The sequence below is a fragment of the Phyllostomus discolor genome, chromosome 5 (genome assembly GCF_004126475.2).
Source record: "Phyllostomus discolor isolate MPI-MPIP mPhyDis1 chromosome 5, mPhyDis1.pri.v3, whole genome shotgun sequence".
In the NCBI taxonomy this organism is placed as follows: Eukaryota; Metazoa; Chordata; class Mammalia; order Chiroptera; family Phyllostomidae; genus Phyllostomus; species Phyllostomus discolor.
In genome coordinates, this window is record NC_040907.2 from 16780906 (window position 1) to 16806663 (window position 25758).

General features: G+C 49.7%; 1 protein-coding gene across 3 annotated transcripts in view; it reads left to right on the forward strand.

Annotated features, from left to right (window-relative positions):
- Positions 1 to 25758, forward strand: part of RPS6KA1 (ribosomal protein S6 kinase A1) — a 37920-nt gene that overhangs the window by 10376 nt on the left and 1786 nt on the right. The window contains exons 1-19 of one of the 3 annotated variants that reach the window (XM_028511678.2): positions 1672 to 1803; positions 4528 to 4644; positions 4912 to 4993; positions 6991 to 7071; positions 7238 to 7317; positions 8635 to 8741; positions 9479 to 9516; positions 9865 to 10007; positions 10417 to 10487; positions 10784 to 10872; positions 11841 to 11905; positions 12149 to 12251; positions 13721 to 13851; positions 15195 to 15320; positions 15532 to 15621; positions 15975 to 16133; positions 24356 to 24517; positions 24704 to 24780; positions 25058 to 25175. In XM_028511678.2, coding sequence (XP_028367479.1) covers positions 1744 to 1803; positions 4528 to 4644; positions 4912 to 4993; positions 6991 to 7071; positions 7238 to 7317; positions 8635 to 8741; positions 9479 to 9516; positions 9865 to 10007; positions 10417 to 10487; positions 10784 to 10872; positions 11841 to 11905; positions 12149 to 12251; positions 13721 to 13851; positions 15195 to 15320; positions 15532 to 15621; positions 15975 to 16133; positions 24356 to 24517; positions 24704 to 24780; positions 25058 to 25175 — 1899 coding nt within the window. In that variant the 5' untranslated portion in view covers positions 1672 to 1743. Of the gene's footprint in view, positions 1 to 1671; positions 1804 to 3488; positions 3696 to 4527; positions 4645 to 4911; positions 4994 to 6990; positions 7072 to 7237; positions 7318 to 8634; positions 8742 to 9478; positions 9517 to 9864; positions 10008 to 10416; positions 10488 to 10783; positions 10873 to 11840; positions 11906 to 12148; positions 12252 to 13720; positions 13852 to 15194; positions 15321 to 15531; positions 15622 to 15974; positions 16134 to 24355; positions 24518 to 24703; positions 24781 to 25057; positions 25176 to 25758 lie in introns of those variants that run through there. The other 2 variants (XM_028511676.2, XM_028511677.2) reach the window with 2 other exon arrangements.

A 25758-nucleotide genomic window follows, 5' to 3' on the forward strand; every position in this document is an offset into this window, starting at 1 on the left:
GTCTGCCTCCTGGCCTGGAGGACAAAGCAGGGGGCCAGTAGCTGTGAGTGATGTCCAGATGGGACACTGGCTGGCTGGCCTTGCAAGGAGGGCAATAATAAAATGCTTAGGAGTGTCTGTAGGCTTTGGAAACAAACAGACTTTGATTTTGCTCTTAGCCCTCCCACTTTCTAGCCATGCAGCCTTGGATAAGTCATTTTATCTCTGAGTCTAGTTTCCTTATCTCTGAAATGGGGCCAAGACATAGGGCCTGGCAGAATCCATACCATCAACAGTTGAAGGAAAGAATGGCCTCATGCAATGAATGGCTCAATAATAGGAGACATTTCTCATTGTCACTCCATGCCAGTCCTGACCTAGTGCTTGAGGCCAGCTCCCCCATCAAGGATGCTTGGGAACTGTGGACCCCTCCTCACCTGCCCAGAGGCATGCTGGGAGACATGTCTGTAGATAGCTGTCCTATTAGAGGGGCAGCACCTGGAAGAGCCCACAGGTGCTGCCAGCTGGGGAAGGGGCTGTTGCTATTTGTTAGAGCCAGAGATTGGCAGTTGGACTTGGACTGTGGCTGGTGGAGGAAGGCCCAGGTTAAGAACCCTAGGGACAAGGGATCAGGCAGGGGGCTCTGGTCTTCTCTCCCAGCTGCCTTGTGGGAGGAAGTAAATAAGAGGAAGTATCTATAGAGGGGAATGGGGCAGGGACCAGGGGATGTGGTCTGGTGCCTGTCCTCACCCTTCTGCCACCCAGAGGCCTCATGGGCCCTGCACATACCCTTGAATGAAGGCAGCTCTGAGACTTTTTCCTTCTTATTGCCCCTTCCTGTGCCCTGCTAGCCACAGAGAATCTTCCTCTGCTTCTCAGGGGTTCAAGGGTTAGGGGGTCCCAGGCTGTCCCAGCCTCCAAACTCCTGCCTGAAGAAGCTAGAGTGCAATGAGAAACCCCAGTTTAAGGAGGCATCTTTTATAACCCTGGCAGGCCATCATCAGCCTTGCTATTGGAGGCCCTCTGAGGACTGGAAGGGGAAGTCCGTGTGTATGCGGGGGCGTGTGTTTCCACATAGGGGATGTGTGTGGAAATGATTTCCGATCATCGGCCTGGTGTATTTGTGTGTGTGTCAGTTCCTGTGGGTATACTGGTGTGAGTGATGCAGCAAGGTCACATGGAAGGGGGCTGGGCCTGGTCAACCCCTGCCTAAGGCTACCTGCTCCTCATCTCAGAGCTCTGTGGTTCCTGGCCAGGGCCTTCAGCCCCCTTGCCCATCCCAGGGCCCTGGACTGTCAGGCTCTTCAGGACAGGTCTGGGTGTGGTGGTGCCTGCTCTATGGGCTGTCACTTTGGGTGGGCCATAGGACAGTCACTATGGGGTAAGGAGTGTCTACTCTTTGGGTCCAGGGTAGTCAGAGCTCATGGCTTGCTGACTTCTGCTTCTCATTTTCTTAAGGCATGTTCACAGGTGCTGCATGCCCGCTGTCAGTACTTCATCACTGTGACTCTGTGTTCTAGTCTTCCCTCCTTAGGATCAGAGGAGACAGGAGGAGTGTATCCCTCCCCTACCCCACAATCATGGGCTTGGGGTCTATAGTCCCCTCCTCAGCAAGGGAGCCTGACCTATCTTGTGTCCCTCCTCCCTGCAGAAGGGGAAGTGAGAAGGAGGGTGTCAGGGACCTTGCCTTTTGGGTTGGGAAGGCTGAAAAAGCAGAAGTAAAAGGAGCAATGGGGCACTGTGGCCACCGACTTGAGCCCCACCATGCAGACCCCGGCAGATTTCCTTAGGTTTGAAAAAGACTCACTCTCCTGTCCCAGAAAGGTGAGCAGAGGGTTGGCTTGCCTCCAGCAGTGTCTGTCACCATGACTCTGGGCAAGGAATGGCTATGGGGGTAGCTCTGTCCCCTGGGGTTTCCGGGTGACTGCCTCTGTCGCTAGGAGTGTTCTCAGTCACAGACAGATAAGCAAATGGAAGCTCAGACCTCAGGGTGGGGCGGAGAGGGGTTGCCGTGTAGCTTTCTGCCTGTCCCACCGCTGCATCGGCACCTTATCACCTGTGACTCTGTGCTACACACAGGCCTGATTAGCTTGCAGCTTTTTGTGGCTGTTCAGGGTGCCCTGAAGATTTGGCTGTGTCTCTGAGGGTCAAGACCTGGAATGGGAAGTCCCCGGACTGACCCTAGTACAGAGGGAGGGGGCAGGCTTGGATGGGTGACTTACCTACCCACCCTTTCCTAGCATTTGAGGCCTGCCAGCTGCAGGCCCGGCAATAACCAGGGGAAGGACTTGGGTTCTGCCACCACTTTACTTTGAGCCTGGGTGAGTCACTGTCCCTTGAGTCTCAGTTTTCTCTTCCTGAAATGGGCGTAGGTCTTTAGGATATTTAGATTAGAGTCAAAGTCATCAGTTTGCACTTAGATGTCCCACTTGCCCACTCTTTTATTTCTGAGCCCCCCTCAGAAGTGGAGGACCTTAGAGATGGGTTTGCCACAAATGCTGGACTGTTCTCCCAAGTGCTAGGGGTTTTCAGGCGACATCCTCTCACCTCTTTTCCCACCCCTAGGCAGACCAGCAAGAACCAGAACTCTGCCTTCGAGTTCAGGGTCTGACTTCCTAGGTATCTATGTCTTTCCTGCCTGTGTGTCTGCCCTGGGTACCTGTCTATCTACTTGGGTCTCACTGACCGGCTATCTCTGTCTGCTGCCCATCTGCCTCTGTTGCTGGGCTCCTGTCTGTTACTGCTTGATGAGGGCCTGTCTTCACCTGTTGAGTACATGTCATGTGTTAGGTGTCTGTTGGTTCATGTCCCCTTCTGTTTCTACCTGTTGAGTACATGTCCCCATCTGTCTCCACCTGTTAGATATAAGTCCCCATCTGCTTCTGCCTGTTGGGTCCCCATCTGCCTCTGCCTGTTGGGTTCATGTCCCCTTCTGTGTGTGTCAGTTGGACACATGTCCCCATCTATCTTTGCCTGTTGAATGTGTCCCCATCTGCCTCTGCCTGTTAGATGTGAGTCCTCTCCTGCTTCTGCTTGTTGGATATGTATTCTTCTTCTGCCTATCAGGTTGGGTTGGTGTCTCTATCCGTCCCTACCCTTTGGGCATATTTGCCCTCTGGCCTCTACATCTGCCCGCATTCATCAGTTTTCACCTGTTGGGTGCCTGCCTCTACATACTGGATATCCCTCTTTATCTGCCTTCACATGTTGGGTGCCTGCCTCTGCCTGTTGGGTGTCCCTCTTTATCTCTTTCGACATGTTGGGTGCCTGTCTCTGCCTATTGGGTACCTATCTGCTCCTCAGCAGCTAAGTTGCCATGGGGCTTTCCCTTTGCAGGCCCACAGGGAGGATGGGGGTGGAGGGCCAGAGGGCAGCCCTCAGGCGATGGGGAGGGGGAAGAGAGAGGAAGGGAACGTGGTAAGGGTGTAGGCCTGGAGCGAGGAAACCACAGGCCCCGAGTGATTGGCGGCCTGGGCCCAGCCCCCGCCCTCAACCTGCACATCCGCCTTGGGCCTGGCCACCTCTGAGGCAGCCCCGGAGGCTGCCTGCTCCTGCCATGGTGCCTTGGCCCTGCTGGGCGGATGGAGCAGGATCCCAAGCCGCCCCGTCTGCGGCTCTGGGCCCTGCTCCCCTGGCTGCCCAGGAAGCAGCGGCCCAGGATCAGCCAGATCTCTCTGCCTGCCCCTGGCCCTGGCTCTGGCCCCAGGCGGGACTCGGTGAGTGTGCCCAGATGAGTTGGCCTGGCTGTGGCCCTTGGAGCAGGTGCCTGGGCAGCCAATTTGGCCTCAGCTGGCTTTGGGCTCTCCTAGCCCAGACCTGGCCCTGCTGGGTGGTTGGACTCTGGCCAGACTTGCTTCCTGGGGAAGTGAGGAGGCAATTTAGGGCTCCACGATAACATGGACAGATTGGAGGGAGGGTAGAAGGGTTCTAGAACAACTATGACCTGGTGAGGGGTTTCTAGTAGATTTGTATGAAAGAACTTTTGAAGGGTGAGGCATTGAGTCTTTGGCCTTAGCTCCTGCCCATCCCAGACTGGCACTTACTTGGTTGGTTGGGGAGTCTCAGGTGACTTGTGGGTCTCTATGCATCTCAGCCCTGTCCTTTTGGCTGGAGGGATCCTGTCACCCATCCTGTTCAGGGACAAAAACCCAGCTCTGCCTCCCCAATATGAGAACAAGTCCTACTTCCTATTGTGGCAAAACCAAAACCTTTACAGCAGGGGGAGGGGAGGACCTGAGGCAGGTCTCTGGGGCTTAGCCAGAGACTGCGGTTGGCTCAGCCTGGCCAGCCTGGCTGTGCCTGCACATCCCCTTGGGCCCAAACAGGCCGAAGCAATAGGAGCAGTGCCTTACCTCACCTGGCACCTTGATAGTTTGACCCTCCCTGGCCTTTGAAGCCCTTTGGTATTGATGAACTTGGAGGCTGTCCCTGTCAGGGCCTGCAGGGCCCTGTCTGCTGATGTCTGGTGGGAGTGGACTTGGAAGGGGGATATGCCCCATATGACCCAGATGGGGCTCACCATGCTCACCAGCTCTATCCGTCCATCAGGATGAGGGTGTCCTCAAGGAGATCTCCATCACACATCATGTCAAGGCTGGCTCTGAGAAGGCTGATCCATCCCATTTTGAGCTGCTCAAGGTTCTGGGCCAGGGATCCTTTGGCAAAGTGAGTCTTGAGCCCATAGCTGGGAGGGCAGCACTGGTTATGTCAGAGGTGGGAGTGAGGGGACACCTTAGGGTTCAAAGGATCAGAGGGCGAGGGTTGATGGGTCTGAGGGTAGGACAAGAGGTCACCTTAGTACCCAGGGAAGACAAAAAGTCAACGTGGGGTGCAGGGAAGTTAGAGTTCATTCTGGGATTTGGAGGATGGGAGCTGATGGGCTCAGCCCCGACCCCAGCTTCTTCTCTGTTTTCCCCCCAACTGCCTTCTTAGGTCTTCCTGGTACGGAAGGTGACACGGCCTGACAGTGGGCACTTATATGCCATGAAGGTACTGAAAAAGGCAACACTGAAAGGTAAGTGGAGAGCACTTCCACATGCAGAGCCCAGGCTGGGCACCGGATCAAGGGAGACAGCCCAGTTCTCCAGGGCCTTGTGTCTGATAGAAGACATAGCTCTGTCTCCAGGAGCTCCTGGTCTGAAGGTGGAGAAACAGGCCTGTTCTCAGCCACCCCTTACCTTGCATCCCACTGTATAGCAAAGACAGGGTCCATTCAGAAGAAAAGACTTCTGGGGTTAATTGCATTCCCACCCCCACCCCCGACACCAAGTGCCAATGCCTATAGCTGAAGGTGAATATCTAGAAGGAGGGTGTGTGTTTGTGGTGGGGCCCATCAGGTGTCAGGTTGCTTGGGCAGAGGCCTGCAGTCAGCATAGTGCTTCATGATGTTAGGAGAGTCAGAGGGAGACCTCTCAGGGTAGAGAAGGATGTGAGGCAGCTGGGCAGGTAGGAGAGGGTGAGTCAAAGCAGGGCCACGGAGGAGGATGGCAAAGTTCAGAAGGGAGCCCAAGCCCAGGTCTATAATTCCAGGACTTAGGAAGGGAATGGGGGTAGTTGGTAGTAGGCTTTGGGCTGGGCAGTGACTCTAATTAGCCTGGGAGCCAGTATAGCCACTGACCAGGTAGGGTGGGCCTGGGCTAGGGTGAGATGGGGAAAATTGGAAATGTTGGCCTTGGGGATGTTACAGGTCCATTCTTGTGAACGGACCCTGTCTTCGTGGTAAGGTGGGGTGCAGGGTAAGGGATGGCTGAGAACAGGCCCACAAAGGGCTGTCCGTGGGGTAAGGTAGCTTTGATTTCCCAAGGCCAGCCTGCTAGGGGTGAGAGTCATTCCCCAGGAGTAATGATGGGAGCCATAGGGGAAGAGAAGGATGAAGAGACTTGGTCCCTGCTTTGAAGGGCTCCCAGGCTGGGACTGGAAAGGCTGAGCAGACCCTGTAGTGCAGTGCAGTCAGTGCTGTGACTAGGGAGCTCTGGGGAAGAGAGGGTGCAGACTCCCAGGGAATAGGCTCATATAAGGAGTAACCAGTCAAACAATGCCTTGCAGGATGAGTTGGGAGTTCTCCAGACTGAAAATAGGAAAGGAAGGGTACCCCAGGAAGGAGCAACTGTTTGCCTTGACAAAATCATAGGAGTGGTTTGAAAATATAAGGCATACAGTATTTGGGAAACAGTGACTGGAATACTTAACTCCAGCACGGTCCCTGACATGTTTGGTGAGGGAAACAAAACCATTAAAATAGAGGGAGAAGCAGAGCACTGTAGGGGAGAGGGCCCTAACTTAGCTAGGCAGGGTTAAGGAAGACTTCCTGGAGGAGTTGAGGCCTAAACTAAGTTAAAGAAGGAATTGATGATGATCAGACTTGCTTAGGGACTTATTCTTTTTTTAAAAAAATATTTTTATTCATTTTTAGGGAGGGGGAAGGGAGGGCAAAACAGAGGGAGAGAAACATCAATGTGAGAGAGAAACGTCGTTCATTGGCCTCTTGTACACATCTTGACCAGGGACCAAACCTGCAATCCAGGCATGTTCCCTGACTGGGAATCAAACCCGTGACCCCTTGGTTTGCAGGACAACGCTCCAACCAACTGAGCCATACCAGTCAGGACAGGACTTTTATTCTTTAAAAATAAAAAGTATGTCTGCTCAGACCTATGAGTTTGAATTTGATGCCCCAGGAATCTGCCTTTATAAGTAGCTCCCTAAGTGACTGTTCTCACCAGCCTCCAGACTGGAATTGGGGATTTTTATCTTGCCAGATTGAGAGAGGGCTTGTGAAGGCATCCTGAGGGAGCCCTGGGGCAAAGGAGGCTGCGGGCACACAGAAGAACAGGTTGCTCAGACTGACTGGGCTAAATGGCCTGACATGGGGCCAGAGGGATGGGCAGGGCACCAAGGGCCCAGCCCTGGGCATTGCCATGAAGTGTGAGTAGCAGGCAGACAAGAGAACTCTTCTCAGCCAGGGTTTGGGAGTGACCAGGCTCTTGACTACCTCCTTTCTCCTCTGGCCAGTGCGTGACCGTGTTCGGACCAAGATGGAGAGAGACATCCTGGCTGATGTAAACCACCCATTTGTGGTGAAGCTGCACTATGGTGAGACCGCAGACCCTCCCTGAGTTACCACCCTACCTGCCAGCCTTTGCCCTTGCCTATGGGCTGCTATCTTCTCTGTACATTGCCCATCTGGCAAGCCAAAGGAGCTGGAGACAGAGGGTCAGGGATCAGCTGGCCCTACCATTGCCTTTTCCCCTCTCCTCAGCCTTCCAGACGGAGGGCAAGCTCTACCTTATTCTGGACTTCCTACGTGGCGGAGATCTCTTCACACGGCTCTCCAAAGAGGTGAGGTGGCAACCTACTACCAGAGGGTCCCAGAATGAAGTTGAAAGGACAATTCCTCCCATTCCAGGGCCCTGTGAACGCTATGTCCACTGTGGCCTGGACCTGGAACCACCCAGGCCTGTGTAGCAGTCCCTGACCCAGGAACCTACCCTGGGACAGAGTTCACATTCTCAAAGACTTAGAGAGTTTCCCCTAAGATGGGTCGAGGAGGATCAGGTCTTGGATCTGATGTCACTGTGATGCTGGAGCTAAGGGTGGCTGTTACCTCTCCACCTCCATTCTTCCAGGGCTGCCTTGGGCAGGGCCATGAGGATGGGGAGAAGCCCAAATCCACCCCAAAAGCTAGATACTTTAATGTTATATTCCATGTGCTAATCAAAAGGATTTTTAACTGACCTAAAAGAATTTGAGCTAGATATAAAAGTGGGACTATTAATACGATTCAAACTTTAGAAGAGAACTAAACTTAAAATTTTTTAAAATGCTATTTTAATGTTTGAATAGATAATACATTTATATAATTGAAAAAGATCATTGAGATGTCTTCAGCCCACCCCAATCCCCTCTACCCCCACATAGGTAAACATTTTTATTTGTTTCTTGTTTAAGCTTCCCATGTCTCTTTGGAAATATACACCATTCTTATATATGTTCTGAATCTCAACCCCCACATTTTTAAAAAAGATTTTATTTATTTTAGAGAGAAGGGAAGGGAGGGAGAACGAGAGGGAGAGCAACAGTGATGTGCGAGAGACACATCGATTGGTTGCCTCTCACACACCACTAACTGGGGACCTGACCCACAACCCAGGCATGTGCCCTGACTGAGAATTGAACTGGCAACCTTTTGGTTCACAGTCTGGCACTCAACCCACTGAGCCACACCAGCCAGGGCCCAACCCCCGCATTTTTGCATAAAAAGTATTATTCTGTGATACTGTTCTGTACCATGCTTTTTTTCAAGGCAGTATTTCTGAGAGATCAATCCGTATCAGAACATCGGGAAACTCCTTTCTGTAGTTTATGGCTGCCCAGCACTCCGTCATGCAGGGAGAGGCAGTTATTCCATCTTCTACTCCTCAGTCCTTGGGCTGTTTCCAACCTTACGCTATTTCTAAGCAGTGCCACAGTGGGTGACATGTATATTAGTCATTTCACACCTCAAACCCTTTTATAAAGAGTAGGGTGGATGACACTGGAGTCACTAAAGGTCCTCCTCAAGTTGGACCCTCAGGACTAGGAAGCTGCTGACTGCCTAGTGCCCCAGCTCCTGAAGGAGAGGCAATCCCAGCTGAAGCCTCCTCCTGCCTATTGCAGGTTATGTTCACAGAGGAGGACGTGAAGTTTTACTTGGCTGAACTGGCTTTGGGCCTAGACCACCTGCATAGCCTGGGCATCATTTACAGAGACCTCAAGCCTGAGAAGTGAGTGAAGCTCCAGCCTCCCCCTGGCCTCCCTGGGGAGTACAGAGGCAGGCCTTGGGGCCTTTTTCTAGGACAGGGGTGCACCAATGAGGCTGATTGTGACTCTCCCCCAAAAAATCTTTCTCTCTTTGGCTGCCCCATGAATGGGTGGGTACAGTGGAGTGGTGGTGGCAGGCTTACCTGGGGGGCTGCCTAATCACTAGTGTTACCATTACCAAGGGCCAGGTACCTCCATGAAAGTGTGTTGCCTACCTTTTTGCTAATCCAGCATGACACCTGAGATGCTACCATTTTAAAGGTCATTCCTTGATATGGCCTCTCTAGAATTTTCCTTAACATATAAATATCCTTAAATGGTAACTTGGGAGCCAGGGGCAGGTGCTAAGTTGAAAGGAGATCTGGCTTTAGAGTTAGACTTGAATTCAAACCTTGTCTCTATCACCTACTAGCTCTGTTACCATGGGAGTTCCTTAACCTCCTTGAGCCTTAGTTTCCCCATTGTTAAAATACAGCTATAGTAGTACCTACCTCACACAGTATTTCAAAGATTAGCAAAGAAGATAGCGAATTCACCTGTATGACACTGCCACCACCCTGCTTCCCCCACCCATTCATTAGATGCATCTGGGTAGATCATCTTCCCTGGGCTGGGCCAACCCCCACAGCCCCCATGGTGTCACTAAAACCCATCAAGGAGCCACAGCTGAGGGGCCCTGACTCCCCTCTCTCCATTACAGCATCCTTCTGGATGAGGAGGGCCACATCAAACTCACCGGTGAGTGAAGGGCACCCGCTCCCTCCAGTCCCAGGAAAGGGCAGGATGGGCTCTTGATGGGCCTTGGCTGAGTGCTGAGGGATCCGTTCTTCCTGAGGGTCTGTGCCGGGCACTCAGAAGTGGTCAAAAGCTGAGGTCCCAGACTTGGAATAGCCTGGGTTTGAACCCCAGCTTCCCATTGTGTAACCTTGTGCAAGTTACCTAGCCTCTCTGGGCCTAAGTTTACTCCTGAATGTCCTGAGGGTAATGCACTCAGGCCTCTGGGCAAGGAGGCTGGCTGTGCAGGGTATGGTGGCAAAGAAGGTTGGCGGGTCCTGAAGATGTACCCTCTTCCCCTCTTTGCTGCAGACTTTGGCCTGAGCAAGGAGGCCATTGACCACGAGAAGAAGGCCTATTCCTTCTGTGGGACGGTGGAGTACATGGCCCCTGAGGTCGTCAACCGCCAGGGCCACACCCACAGTGCAGATTGGTGGTCCTATGGGGTGTTGATGGTGAGTGCCCAGACAGGGGTAATGTATCTGACCCAGGCCTCAGGCCTCAGTTTCCTCATACATACAATCAGGGGACTGATGGTCTCTAAGGCTCTCTTTTCCTCTCATAGCCAAGCTGGTCTCACCTTCTACCCAGCTGCAGTTTCCTTCCTTGGAAGAATTTTAGGCTTGTACCCACCTGGGGTGCCCCCAGCCTGGGACTGGGCCCAGGCCTCTCCCCAGCTTTGGGCCCTTATTACTTCTTACTCCTGGTGTTCTAACAGAGGGGAGGGGGAATCAATTCTTGATTCGGGTGAACCTCCAACAGGCCAGCAAGAATCCTGGGAATGGAGCTAAGTGGCCTGGTGGGAGGAGGTGGGGGTCATAGAAGATGGGGACCAAAGCCTGAATAGACCCTTGTCTTCTGCAGTTTGAGATGCTGACAGGCTCCCTGCCCTTCCAGGGGAAGGACCGAAAGGAGACCATGACACTGATTCTGAAGTAAGCATCAACTCTTCCCTGACACCTTAGGGTCCCCTCAGGGCCTAGTTTGAGTGGCCAGAATATTACCCTATACCTGCCTCAGATTCTTCCATTAATTGAACACTCCTCTGGGCAAAGCATTCTAAGGCCCCTTGTTTATCCACCAAGGCCTATAGGAGGGGAATCCCAGAAGGTGAGTTAGTGGATGGCTTGTGTCAGGACTGAGCTGGAAACTAGACCTGGACAGAAGTGGGAGGGGAAATGGGGTCTCAGGGGCAGAGCTTGGCCCTGATGAGACCTGGGGGCTGTTTCAGGGCAAAGCTAGGCATGCCCCAGTTTCTGAGCACGGAAGCCCAGAGCCTCCTGCGGGCCCTGTTCAAGCGGAATCCTGCAAATCGGCTCGGTAAGCTACCCCAGCTCGGGAGGGGAGCGGGATACAGCTGCAGCCCAGGCCACGGGGCCACATCTGGGGCTGAAAGGGACCGTTGTCCTTTGTGTGGGCAGACAATGCCGCTGGCCATCCTGCTTTCTGGCTCCATGTGTGGTGTTTGGGGCAGTGGGGTGACCTGTGTGTAGGGGGGAGGGCAGGAACTGAGTCATCTCCACTTCCCCTGGGGACAAGGACAGAGGCCCCACATAGCTCCTCTGCCAAGGCTGCTGGCACAAGAGGAAGAGCATGAGCTCAAGAGCCAGAAGGCTCAGGTCCTAATCCCAGACCCATGTCTGGTCCTCCCACTGCTTGACATGCAGTAGTCCCTCATAAATATTTGTTGAATGAATGAGTGCCGTTTATGAACTAAGTGACCCAAGGCAGTTGACTTCACCTCCTGGTGCACCAGGTCCTCATCTTTGTGGGATAGGATGACCTCAAGCTTTGCTGATTAAATGAAATCACATGAATGTGTCTGGTGTGTACTAGTTGCTCAATATGTCTTGGCTCCTGTGTTCAAATGAGCCATGAACCAGGTCCTTGGGGTTGAATGGAAAAAGAGCCTGTCTGGTGACTGACATGGCCAGTGGGATAAGAATAACAGAGATGAGGCCTGGCATGGGAGGGAGGTAGAGGCCCTCGGCATATCTTGGAACAAGTTCAGGCTCTGTCCTGTGTGGCCTTGGACACGTTGCTTAACCTCTCTGAGCCTTCCTTCTTTTATCAGTATGTTGGAGCTTGATGATAAGAGGCCCCAGAGAGTGGAAAATGCTGAGTGGGCAAAAGGCCTTAGAGTGATGGCTGGGTGGATTTGGGGCAGGATAAGCTTATCCCCCTTGCTCCCAATGGACTGCTCCAGCTGCTGGTCTCAGACCAGTGAGGCTGCTCGGTGGTGTCTGGAGTTTGAACTATCTGCAGACCCCTCATCTGGGCTCTTTCAGGGTCCGGCCCTGATGGGGCAGAGGAAATCAAGCGGCATATCTTCTACTCCACCATTGACTGGAATGTGAGTATGTCTGTCACCCCATCAGAGTTTCAGTTGTGGTGGGAGGGGCTTTTACTGATGAAGGCCTTAGGTGTGAAACCTAAGTGACAGCATGGCCTATAAGGCAAGGGCTGGCCTTGGGAGGGTGAGCAGTTGTGCCCCTGTCTGTGTAGACTGCTCCAAGCCTATCACCTCCTCCTTCATGGGGCTTCTGGCAGGCTGTGGGGGTGCCATAGTGAACTGAATGCCCACTCCATTTTGCAGAAGCTGTACCGTCGCGAGATCAAGCCACCCTTCAAGCCAGCTGTGGCACAACCTGATGACACCTTCTACTTTGACACTGAGTTCACATCCCGTACACCCAAGGGTGTGTCCCTTGTCTGATTTGTCTTGAGCTGGTATAGGGGGGAAGCAGGAAGTTGGGGGCACCTTGAGATGCAGGGGTGGCCACGACTCTGGCAGGCCCAGGTGTGTGGGCAGGCATATGGGTGGATCTCTGACTCTTTGTCCCCATCTTGTTCTGCCTGACTCTCCCACTTTGGGGCTCTATGGGCTCTTTGTGTCTGGGTGAGGGGGTGGGAGTGAGTGGGTGGTTAAGGCCACAATAGAAAAGTCAGGACCCCTGCCCCAGGCATCTTCCAGCCCACTGGAAAGACCAAAAACATCAGGCTCACATTCACATCAGGGGTAAAGAATCTGACCCAGTAAAAATGAGGTGGAGATGATCTGGCAGAGCAGAGGTGACAGCGCCCACAGGTCAGGGGCAAGTGTGAGAAACTGCTCTAGTTACTCTACTGCCAGGACTCAGTGTACTCACCTGGTGTATGGGCTCAGCCGTATACCTACTCAGTCCCTTTTTTCCTTGTAAGAAGCCAAGGAAGGGGCTTCTGGGAGGAAGCTTGGTAAATCTTGACATTTTGGCCAGTTTTTGTGGGGGGGTGCGTGGAGAGTTAGTTCTGGAGGGCGTTCTGGAGAGGAAGGTTTTAGCAGAATGGGTGCTTTTCTCACTGTGGCTTGCACATGTCTGATGACAGGGAACTTAGCACTTCTCCAAACATTTTGTCCCATCTTTCTTCATTTATCCGACAAATATGTATTTGGTCCCTACTGTATGCCAGCCATGGTGGGATTGATGGTGAACAAGACAGACTCAGGCCCTGACTTCACATGGCTCAGGCTACAGTGGGGGAAGAGACGTGAAACTAGCTACTGGGCAGTGACAAATACAGCTTAATAGGGGCAAGGGACTGGAGAAGCAGCCTCAGGCAAGGCCTGTCAGAGGAGAGAGTGGGTGAGCTGAGCCTTGAAGGATAGACAAGCAGTGAATTATCTAGTGAGAGGGAACAGCATGTGCAGTGGCTCAGGGTCTCCTTTAAGGATCTGAGAAGTCTGAGGGAGAGGAGGCTAAGGTCACAAGGACCTCAAATGTCAGGCCGAGGAGCTGGACTTTTTCCCGTGGGCAGAGGGAAGCATTTGAAGGGTATAGGGATAGATTTGTGGTTGGAACCACCTCTCTGGCTGATGCACAGAAGATGGATCTAAAGGAGGAGACCTGAGGCAGGGAGGCCAGAAGGAGGCATCCAGGAAGGGATAAAGTGTCTTGGCCTGGGCTGGATACCGGATGTGGGGTCTTTTATTCTTTAATATCATGGCTGGGCTGGTCTAAGCACACATGAACAGATGGGCTAGTTAAGGGCTGGGATGAGGGGTCCTGCCCAAATTCCCACTATGGCCAGCTGCTGAGGCAAGCCTAGAAGCCCTGTAGTCACCCTTTGCTGGGCTACCTCGGGATTATGGGCGCCTCCTCAGGCTTACATCCCTTTCCTACCCCTGTAGATTCCCCAGGCATCCCCCCCAGCGCTGGCGCCCATCAGCTGTTCCGTGGCTTCAGCTTCGTGGCCACTGGTCTGATGGAGGATGACAGCAAGCCTCGGACCATGCAGGCACCACTGCACTCAGTGGTACAGGTGAGGGGTCCAGGAAATTGCTGCCTAGTTGTCCTTTTCCACCTACAAGCTATGGGCAGAATGACTGAGAACACAGGCTCTGGAGTTGGACAGGCCTGAGTTCAAACCCTGGTTGCCACCATGTAGCCCATTGGGCTTCCAAACCTCCTTGGACCTCAGTTTCCCCATTTGTAAAACAAGAATGATAGCGTGGATGTAAATTTTCTGGCACATCCAGGAACATTGTAGAACCTGGTTAAGTTCAAGAAGGTGCCCAGGTTGGTGGTGCTGGGGGTTGGCTGTCAAGTTCCCAACAGGGCTGGGAAGGAGGGTCTCATGTCTGCTCACACTTTCCCCCCATTTCCAACTTCCCTGGCTCTGTGGAAAATTTAGAACTGAGCGGCAAGAATATAGACTCTGGAGCTCATTGCCTGTATTCAGAGCTTCTAAGATGAGGGACTTTGATTGAGACACTTATCCTCCTGGTGCCTCAGTTTCCTCATCTATAAATGAGTGTGATGATAAAAATTTTCCATAGGTTGTGAGGATTATGTAAGTTAATTAGTGTAAAGTTAATGTAACTGTAATTTATTATCCAGTTGGGAATTTTTTTTTAATCCTTACCTGAGGATATTTCCATTGATTTTAGAGAGAGCAGGGGAAGAGAGAGAGAGAGATCAATGTGAAATGGAAACATTGATCTCTTGCCTCCTGTACACGCCCTAACCAGGGATCAAATCCACAACCTAGGTATGTGCCCTGACCCAGGATTGACCCTGCAACCTTTTGGTGTATGGGACGATGCTCCAACCAACTGAGCCACCCGGCTCGGGCTCAACTTGGACATTTTTGTCCAGGACAAATGTTAAACCAAACTGGATGTGAGAGCAACAGGCATAAATTAGGGCTGTCTATGGGATGTGTGGTTACCTGATAGAAAGTGCTTAGAATGGTGCCTGCCATACACTAAGCATTATAGAAGAATTTGCTATTGTTAATGTCTCAGGACCTTGAGACACCTTATGAGGTAGGTTGTGACACCCAAGAAAGGGAAGGCAACTTGCCCAAGGCCACCATTGCCTTCCCTAGCCCAGGGACAGCTGGGACCTAGCTCAGGTTCCTGCATCCCTCTCAAGCCTACCCACTTCACTGCCCTCTGACTACAGGGTGGGGGCCAGCAAGTGTGCCCATCATACAGGTCCAGAGAAGGGCAGATCCTTACCCAAGGTCACACAGCCAACATTCTACCCCAGGCCTCCTGGTTCTTGCTTGGTGCCATCTCCATTGAGCCAAGGCCTTGGGTGCTGGGGAACTTTCCCTGTATTCTAAAGCAGAAGGTCAGCCCCACCTCTTGGTCTCTGCAGCAACTACATGGGAAGAACCTGGTTTTTAGCGATGGCTACGTGGTAAAGGAGACGATTGGTGTGGGCTCCTATTCCGTGTGCAAGCGCTGTGTCCACAAGGCCACCAACATGGAGTATGCTGTCAAGGTGAGCCTCCAAACATGCATCTGCTATGGCTGCCGGGCTTGGGGGAAGCCAATGTAGCTTTTGCTCTTTGGCAAGGAGGGTTGATGCCTGAGGCTCTGTGGATACATGAAGGTGTGTGGCTGGACCCTAGGCCCTGCAGTGTGGGCTCCATGTCAGGGAAGGACTCTGGAGACTGTTTCCCTGACCCTGTCACATGCACTCTTTTCCTCAGGTCATTGACAAGAGCAAGCGGGATCCCTCAGAAGAGATTGAGATTCTTCTGCGGTATGGGCAGCACCCCAATATCATCACTCTAAAAGATGTGAGTGATAGTGGGGGGAAATGGGGTAGAGACTAAGGTACTTGACTCTAGGATTTGTCTCAGGCTGCCATTCCTTTGACTGTTGATCTTCCTCTGCTCATGGGAGGGGGAGGACCCTGGTGCCTCTGGTCAGGCTGTACCCCAGCAGGCCCCCATCAGGGGACAAGTATCAGTATCCTCCTGTCAAGGGAGGACAGGGGCCCAAACATTCGAAGGCCCCACCAGAGCCACTGAAGCACAGAGCAGAACATATGCCTGAGCTTGTATCATTCTTTCCTGGCCTGGTGAACTGGTGACCAGGGGGCCCAGGCCTGACATCGAGGGGAAGGACCTGATGGTAATGTCTTTGGCAGGTATATGATGATGGCAAACACGTGTACTTGGTGACAGAGCTGATGCGGGGTGGGGAGCTTCTGGACAAGATCCTACGGCAGAAATTCTTCTCAGAGAGGGAGGCCAGTTTTGTCCTGTACACCATCAGCAAGACTGTAGAGTATCTTCACTCCCAGGGGGTAAGTCTGGTGTAGGAGCCACTGAATGAGAGGGTCATACCATCAGCAGAACTCATGAGCTGTGGACTGGCCCAGGCAGTGACAATCTTCAACAACCAGATAGAGGGGAGGCTAAGGGTGGATGGTGTGTGAGTGGATGAATGGAAGGGAGAGAAGGAAGGAAAAGACAAGGCCAAATTGTGAAAAGCAACATTTGTTCAGTACCTACTTTGTGCTAGGCACCTGCTACATTCTTTCCTTACATTATCTCAATTGATTTTCACAAAACTCTGTGGTGCTGTTACTAGCCCACTTTACAGATAAGAAGACTGAGGCTCAGAGATGTGAGCTTACTTGCCCAAGATAACACAGCCAGGGAAGAATTGAGCCAGGATGTGTGACTGAGGAATTTGGGTGCGCAGCTACAGGCGGAAAGTGGGTTTTTGAGTTAGGAAGCAGCAGGGTCACTGTGGAGCACTCAGTGCTTCAGGGAGGTGAATTTGGCTGTGAGTTCAGCCATTAGGACAGAGGAAGTAGATGTAGGAGGAAATGCTGGAAACATAACAGGTGCTACAGAAAAAGAGCATGTCCAAACAGTAGAACTCAGCCTTTATCATTGCACAAGGCAGAGGTGGAAAATTTCCTTATAGTGTATTGAAGCCAAAACAGAGCTAGCATGAGTTTCTGGAGGAGATGATGTTTTAAGGGCTACCAGTCAGACACTGTGGGGGTTAAGAATGTAGACTCTGGAATCTGACTGGCTGTGTTCCAGTCCCGTGTGAGAGGTTGGGAAAGTCTTACCTCTCTGATACTCTCTCACCTGTCATCTACAAACTTCCAGTAACAAGACCTCCATCCACGGAGGAGGGATACAGTGAGGTGCTGCACTGGGAAGCCACCATGGTCCAGTGCAGGCCAGTGGAAGATGCCACGGAAACATTAGGGAGAAATAGGACCAGATCGTTGCTATGCCTTTTTAATAAATTAACTTTTTATTTTTAAAAAGTTATTTATTTATTTATTTATTTAAAGGGAGAGAGGGGAAGGGAGGGAGAAAGAGAGGGAAATACAAGTGTGTGGTTTCCTCTTTCATGCCTCCTACTGGAGGCACGGTAGGCCTGCCTCCACCCAGGGCACCTGGGCACCCCAGGCCTGCAACCCAGGTATGTGCCCTGACTGGGAATTGAACTAATGACCCCTTGGTAGTTCACAGGCCAGCACTTAATCCACTGAGCCACATCAGCCAGGGCTAAAATTAACTTTTTATTATGAAAATTTTCAAGGTTATATAAAACTAGAAGAATAGATAATGAACCCCCAGATCCCCATCACTTGGACTCAAGAATTATCAAGATTTTTCTGACCCTTCCTTCCCTCTTCCTTTCTCCCCTCCTTCCCTTTTTCTCTTTCTCTTTCTTTCTTGTTGCTGATGTATTTTTCCTAACTTTTTATTGACAAAAGAGCTCAAACCTATAAAAAATTAAAAGAATGATACAATAAAATCCTTTCCCTCCTATATTCACCAAATCTTCACAGCCTGACACATTTCCTTTGTTTCTCTCTCTGTCTCTCTGTCTCTGTCTCTCTGTCTCTCTCTCTCTCTCTCTCTATATATATAATTTTTATGGGTACATTTGAAAGGAATTTGAAAACATGACATTTGACTTACAACTATGTATAATTAAAATATTTTAAAGCATATCTCAGACCTCATAGCATCTTTGTTATATATCTGTAACTCTAAAGAAAGCAAACATTTTCTTTCATAACATGTAACAAATTTAATGGTTACTTGTTTTCATATAGTATCCCGTCAGTAGACACATTCCCCTATTGATTGTCCTCTCAAAAATATCTTTTTGTGATTGGTTTATTGAAATCAGTCTCTGTAAGGTTCACACCCTTTATTCACTCATTATATTCCTTAAGTTACTTTTCTAAAATTGCAGTAAAATTTGCACACAGTAAATCTTAGCTATACAGTTTGATGAGTTTTGTTAAATGTGGGCATCCATGTAACCTCCAGAGTAAAACCTCACCTTCTTTTTATTTATTTATTTATATTTATTTATTTTCTATTTTATCCTCACCCAAGGATATGCTTATTGACTGTAGAGAGAGAGGAAGGGAGGGAGAGAGAGAGGGAGAGAAACATTGATCAGTTGTCTCTGGCACATGCCTCAACTGGGGACTGAACCCAAAACCAAGACGTGTGCCCCCGACAAGGAACTCCAGGAACTCAACCCGTAAGCTTTTGGTTTATGGGATAATGCTTCAGTCAGCTGAGTCACACCGGCTAGGGCCTTATGCCACTGTCTTATTGAAGAGATCAGTTCTTATGCAGAGTGTGTCTGCTTCCTTATGGCATCATTTTAATTGTTTCTCTATTATCTGTATTTTCTGTAAACTTCAAGTGCTCTAACATCTCACTTAGATTCAGTTTTAGTTTCTTTTTGAGAGCGAGGAGCTAAAGACTACTTCATGGGACGTACTTCATACGACCAAAGTGCCATGTCACATTGCCCCCATTAGTCATTGATCATGTCAGGTGGTAACAGTCCAGGGATAAGTGAACAGGTGGCCAGCAGTGGGTGGGACGGATGGTAAAGATCCTCAACGTCATCTTACAGAATGATTCCATCCCCTTAGGATCTTTGCCTGAATCAATTATGGTTTGCAAAAGATGGCAATGTCTGATTCTGTTTAACTTATTAGGGGGGATGCTTTTATAAAAAAGAATTTCACCTCATAACCAGAACTTCAGTTTGGTTACCACATGTACTGTTATGGTCATATTTGAAGTGGTTTTGGTTTCTTGAAATGGCCAGGTTCAGCAAACTAATATTTAAATATGTCAGGTCAGATGGTAAATTTGTTTCCTTTTCCTGTTTTGTTCTTAGGTAGGTACTAAAGTTACCCCCAAGAAGATTTAGAAGACAGGGCTAAAGCAGTGAGTTTAGGTGGGTCAGAACAAGGAAGGACTTTTCTAGAGTGGAAACTGCTTCCAAAAAAAGTAGTGGACTCCTCCACTTGATCCAAGCACAGATCACCACTTGGTGGGGGTGTTAGGGGAGAAAATTGTCTCTTTCTCAAAGCCAGAAGTCTGTGGGTCTCCAAAGCTTCTGGCCCTTTCCAAAAATCAGGGGCAGATGATAAGGAAATGGGAAGCTTTTGCTGAGTCCAAATATAGAGGGAGATTCTCTGGGCTGATTACACACTGGCAGTATCTGTGGCCTAGAAGTTGGTACTCCCATATGAACCAAGGGATGGGAAGGGGGTAACTGGGAGCAAGGTTCACTGAGATCTCCTATATCTTTTTATTGAAGTATTATTTAAACGTAATCATTATGTACAAGTCAATAAATTTCAAAAAGTGAATGCACCAATATAACCAGTACACATATCAAAGCATGAAATATTTCTGGTTTTCCCAAATCCCCTTGTGCCCCTTCCTGTCCCAGCTACCTCCCAGATAATCATTCTAAGCTAACTTTTTCTTTTTAAAAAAATTTTATTTATTTATTTGTAGAGAGGGGAAGGGAGGGAGAAAGAAAGGGAAACATCAATGTGTGGTTGCCTCTTACACGCCCCCTACTGGGGCCCTCCCTGGCCTGCAACCAAGGCATGTGCCCTAGACTGGGACTCAAACCAGTGACCCTTTGGTTCGCAGGCCTGCATTGAATCCACTGAGTCACACTAGCCAGGGCTCTAAGCTAACTTCTAATAGCTTAGATTGGTTTTGCATATCTTTAAATTTTATACGAACATGCTCTTTTATATCTGTCTGGTTCTTGCCACTCAACATTCTCTGAAATCCACATTGTAGTGTAGCTGCAGTTTTTTCATTCTTGATGTATAGTTTCTACTGTATGAACAGACTACAGTTGTTGTTGTTTTAAGATTTTTAGAGAGAGGGGAAGAGAGAGGGAGAGAAACATCGATGTGTGGTTGCCTCTTGCACACCCCCAACTGGGGACCTGGTCTGCAGCCCAGGCATGTTCCCTGACTGGGAATTGAACCAGTGATCCTTTGATTTGCAGCCCGGGACTCAATCCACTGAGCCATACCAGCCAGGGTGAATAGGCCATAATTTAATTGTCCATTCTACTATTAGACATTGGGTTGTTATGTACCAGTTTTTTACTATGATAAATAATGCTGTTGTGACATTGTAGTACTTGTTTTTTGGTGAACATATGTACGTTTTAGTACACCTAGCACTGGAATTGCTGTGTCACAGTGTATATGTATGTTCATCTTCGGTAGAGGTTGCCAAACAGTTTTCCAAAGTTTTACCAATTTACACTTTGATCAGAAACGTGAGAGTTCTGATACTCACCAAAACTTGTTATTTTCCATCTTTTTAATCATAGCCATTCTGGTAGATGTGGGGCGGTATCACATAGTGGTTTTAATTTGCATTTCCCTGATGGTTTAGTGAAGTTGAGCACCTCTTCATGTTTATTGCCTTTTGGACAGCCTCTTTTATGAAATGTCTGTTCAAGTCCTTTGTTCATCTTTGAAAATTGGGTTGTCTGCCTTTTTCATCCTCTTTTGCAAGAGTTCTTTGTTTAACATGTGGAACCCTTTTAAGTCTCTGGCTTCCCTCATATTTTTTCTGTAAGGGCCCCAGCATGCCAGGGACAGCCTGTTTGAGAACTTGGTAGAAAGTCACACCTTGCCTTCTCTGTTTAACAGATGATTTACATAAAAGAAGGTCATCTTTTTATTCTCTGGCTGGTCATGGGCACCTCATTGCACATCCTCCAATGATGCTGGTGATGACAGAGATGCTATTGCTACTAGTGACAGCTGGCACTACATAGCACTTTCTACAGGCCAGACAGAGTTGTAAGCACTTATATTTAAACTCATTTAATTGTTCCAGCTAACCTATGAAGCAAGTATTGTCATTATGTTCATTTTATAAGTGAGGGTACTGAGGCTCTGGGAGCTTAAGTAAAAGTCTTATAGTTAATATGGCTCTAGAGTCTATGCTCCTAACTGTGTGTGATCAGATACTGCTGTGGATAGCACCTGTACTTCTTGCCCTCTAATTTTTAAGTGCACTTGGCAAGCAATCACCATATCTTAACATTCATTATGATGGGGTTCAGCCCCAGGGAGTGCTGGGGTTACTATGACAGCAGCTGCCATTTCCCAAGCCTTCTGCTAAGTATTCCTGATAAACAACTCATGTTCCTGCAGCCCTGGGGGCTGAGCACTATTACCAGCCCCACTTTACAAGTGAGAAAACCAAGGGCAAGGGAGGTTAATGACATACCCAAGGTCACACAGCTACATCTGGTAAAGCCAGGATTCACACCTTGGCCTGCCTGACTCTTGACTGAAATCACAACTCTGCCTAATGACTCAGTGTCTGCATTTGGCCTACAAGATGTGGGGTGTTTTTCTTTTTGGAGTTTGCTTTGGTTTGGTAATGTGGCTGCTTTTAGAACCTAGGCCTGAGTTGTTACGTGGTGACTATAGGCTAGAGTAAGTAACAGATACCTCTTTAGATTTCTTGGTATGGCTCCCACTCAGCCTGGCTTCACTCATTGTTTGCCCAGCCTGTTGCACTTTTCAGTGTAGTGAGATGTCAGAATATACTCCCCTCTTTCCCTACATATAACCTAGGGGACAGGTATCAGTCACTTATGGGACTACCTGCCATGGTGAGCCATAGTTCCCCGCAGGAGTTTGTTGTTTTTCTGTATTGTGTTGAAAACTTTCATATCCCTGTTTCCCAAAAGTGTCATCTATGCTACACTAAACTAGAAAGACTGGAATTAAGGTCAGAGCTGGGATCAAAGTCTTACCTCTGCTCTTACTTACACAATATGTCAATTCTCTCATTGCCTTGGTTTCCTTCTCTGTAAAATAGAGCCTGTAGTCCCTGCACTGCACACCTACCAAGGTAAAATGGGTCCCAGAGAGAGTGTGGTTGGGAAAGTATTTTGTAAACCAGAAAGATCATTTGTCCAGCATGGTTGATGTCCTCAGCCAAGCTGAGCATCCCTGACATCTGGTAATCTTGGCTGCGCCCTCTGCAGGGAAAAGAGAAGAGTCTACATTCTCAAGGGCCTGGGCTTGTCCTTTGGACCAGAAGGAGAGAGCCCTAGAGGCTGGTCAGGCATTGCCCAGGAAGGTGCTTCCCTGTGGCGTGGATGCAATTCACAGCATCGCCAGGACAGCCCTGCCAGTGTAGCCTTTTCTTCTCATCTAACTGACACTTTTCTCTCTATGTAGAGGTGGACTGTCCTGGGTCATATTTACCTTCCAACCTGTCCACCCCGTGACATCTGCTAGACCAGTGGTCCCCAAACTTTTTGATACCAGGGATCATTTGCATGGAAGACAATTTTTCCATTCCTAACAGGCTCGCCAGCCACTCATCTCCTGCTGTACGGCCAGTTCCTAACAGGCCATGGACTGGGGCTTAGGGACCCCTGTGCTAGAGGGTTCAGGACTCAATTGAGACTATGAAAGGACCATCTCATAAAGCCAGCTAATCTACAAGACTCAGTGCATCTAACCTCCAAGGGCTTACATGTTTTGGAGGTGTAATTCATTCATTCACTGAGCAGAATTCACTTAGCACTTGCTCTGTGCTAGGTCCTGTGCTAAGTGCTGGAAGTGAGCAGGCATTTCACAGACAGATAAGGCTGTTTATGGCCAAAGGAGCCCCCACTGGCCTGAGCTCAGGACATTTGAGGGATATAGTGGACAATGAGCTTAGAACGGATAGCCGAGCCTCCCACACCAGGATGGGGACTGTGGGCTTTATCTTGTAGGTAAAGAGAGCCATTGAAGACTTTTGACAATGCCAAAGGAGGTACCATTAGCTCTGGGGAGCTGGAGCAGGAGTGAGAGTATGAGTTTAGTCTGGGTTGTGTTAGGTGTGAGGAGGGTCTGTGGAATATCCAGTGGTTGCCATCTGGTAAGCAGCTGTAGAAGCCTACACTCAGGAAAGGTCCAGGCTAGGGCCAGAGACCTGAGTTGTCAATAATTAGGTGATAGAGGAGTGGCTGAATAGAACTGTACAGAGGGAGGAGGGAGGATGAAAAGTGAAGTGATCCAGCCCCCTCAGTTTACAGATAAGCAAATGGGGGGTAGAGAAAAGTCATTTGCTTAAGGCCTCAATAGTAAGTATCATTCATCCATTCATTCAACAGATATTTCTTGAATATCTACTATGTGGTAGGAAGTTTTTAAAGGCTGGGATATAGCAATGACCAAAACTTTCATGGAGCTTACATTCTAGTAGGTAGATTCAGAAAATAGTTAGGTAAATATTATGTCAAATGATGGTGAATGCTATGGATTAAAGTAAAATAGGGAAGGGAAACCAAGGAGCACTGGTTGGTGATTGCTATTTTATATGGAATGGCCCAGATCTCACTGATAAGGTGACATGCAAGCTGAGACCTAAAAGAAACAGAGAATGAGCCAGGTAAATGCCTGAGGGAAGAGTCTTCGAGAAGGAGGCCTGGAAGCAGAAGTGTGCTTGGCATGTGGGAGGAAAAGCAAAGAAGCTGATGTGGCTAGACCAGAGAGTGCAAGAAATACTGGTGAGGAGCAGGGGAGAGATCACATGGTGCTCCTTAGGCCATTGTAAGGATTTTTCCTCTTAAGAGGGGAAGTCTTAGAGGTTTTTTAGCTGGGATGACGTGATCTGACTTACGTTTAACAGAATTGCTCTAGCTGCTGTATTTAGAAAAGACTGTAGGGGACGAGAGTGAAGCAGGAAGACCAATTATGAGCTGTTTGCTGAAATACAGGGGTGGGATGGTAGGGGCTGAGATCAGAGTGCTGCCAGTAGAGGGGCTGAGAAGTGGATGGGTTCTAGATCTATTTAAATGGTAGAGCCAACAGAGCTTGCTGATTGATTGGTTGAGGAATATGAGAAAACAAGAATTCCTCTTAAGATTTTGACCCAAGCATTTGGAAGGATGGAGTTGCCATTAGGTAAGATTGTGTAACAAACAGATTTGAGGGGAGAAATAAGGACTTGAGTGTGAATAGGTGAAATTAGAGCTGGCCCATAGACAATGACATGGAGATTTCAAGTGGGCAGTACCAGCAGCATTAAAGGCCCCATTTCAGCCCCTTCCCCTCCTTTCAGATTCTGCTTCCTTTTCTCCCTCCCTCTGGGCCCATCTTCCTAACTCTCCCATCCTGGGCATTGATCTGAGCTACAGCAGTCTGCCCACATTGAGAACTGACCAGCTTTCTGTCCCCAGGTTGTGCACAGAGACCTCAAGCCCAGCAACATCCTGTATGTGGATGAGTCTGGGAACCCTGAGTGCCTGCGCATTTGTGACTTCGGCTTCGCCAAGCAGCTGCGGGCTGAGAATGGGCTCCTCATGACACCTTGCTACACTGCCAACTTTGTGGCACCTGAGGTGAGTGGCCTGGCTTCAGTTGCAAGTGAAGATGCGCAGTCTGGGTGGCCTTGGCCCTGGTATCAAGGAGGATCCAGCTTATAACTGGGACCCATGTCCTACCCTTCTGGGAATAGCAGGTAAGCATATGGGGCCACTTGCCACTGTCCTTCAGACTGACTACTCTCCTGTCTTTCTTCCTGCCAGGTGCTGAAGCGCCAGGGCTATGATGAGGGCTGTGACATCTGGAGCCTGGGCATTCTGCTGTATACCATGCTGGCAGGGTAAGTGTCCCATTGGCCTGGGCCTCCTCCCAATACACTTGCCCCTCCCTCCAGCCCTAATGTACAGGCTGGGGTGGTGCTTGTATGATGGGAGAGAATTAGCCTTGCCTCAGGAAAGTCTGAAGATAGGGGCCTGGCCCTATCTTTGTATGCTTCACCTTAAGGAAATAGATGCTGCCCTTGGGAGCTCCCCATCTGAAAGGAGAGACGGCCCCCTACCTCTAGCCCCAGGATGGAGGCTAGAGGCTATACGCCGACTAAGTGGACTTTTTCCCAGATATACTCCATTTGCCAATGGACCCAATGACACACCAGAGGAAATCCTGACCCGGATCGGCAGTGGGAAGTTTACCCTCAGTGGGGGAAATTGGAACACAGTTTCAGAGACAGCCAAGGTTAGTCTGTGAGGCCTGGACCCAGATCATCTGGGGTGGGGAGGCAGGGTACCATCGCTGGGTTTTTCAGCAAATTATGAACAGATGACCTGAAATCTCATTTCTCCAAGTGGAAGATTCCCAGGCAGGCTGCCCCCTCACCTTGTTGGGACAATTGGGTAATCATTCACTGACCCTTCCCATGTTCTGGGCCTGCAGGGCACAGAGGGATGTGGTTATGCTTTGTGGGAACTTAGTGTGGGGGGAGGTACAGGCTTGCATACAGGGAACAGAGATGCCAGGCAGCAGAGAGAGATGGGTATTCCTGGCCAGGGGTATGGGCCATGGAGGCACAGAGCAGGGCTATTAACCATGCCAAGCAGAGAGGCCTTTTCTGAGGAGGGTACATTTGCTCTTTCAATGTTAGCAGATTTCCAGTTATGGGAACCTCTGTGCTGGACACTAGGTTGAGCCTTTAATGAATAGTACCACCTTATATCAGCCTTATGAGACAGGTATTACTGTTATTTCTGTTTCTTAGAAGGGAAACTGAGGCTCAAAGAGTTGAAGTAAATGGCCCAGGATACTCAACTGATGAGCAGCG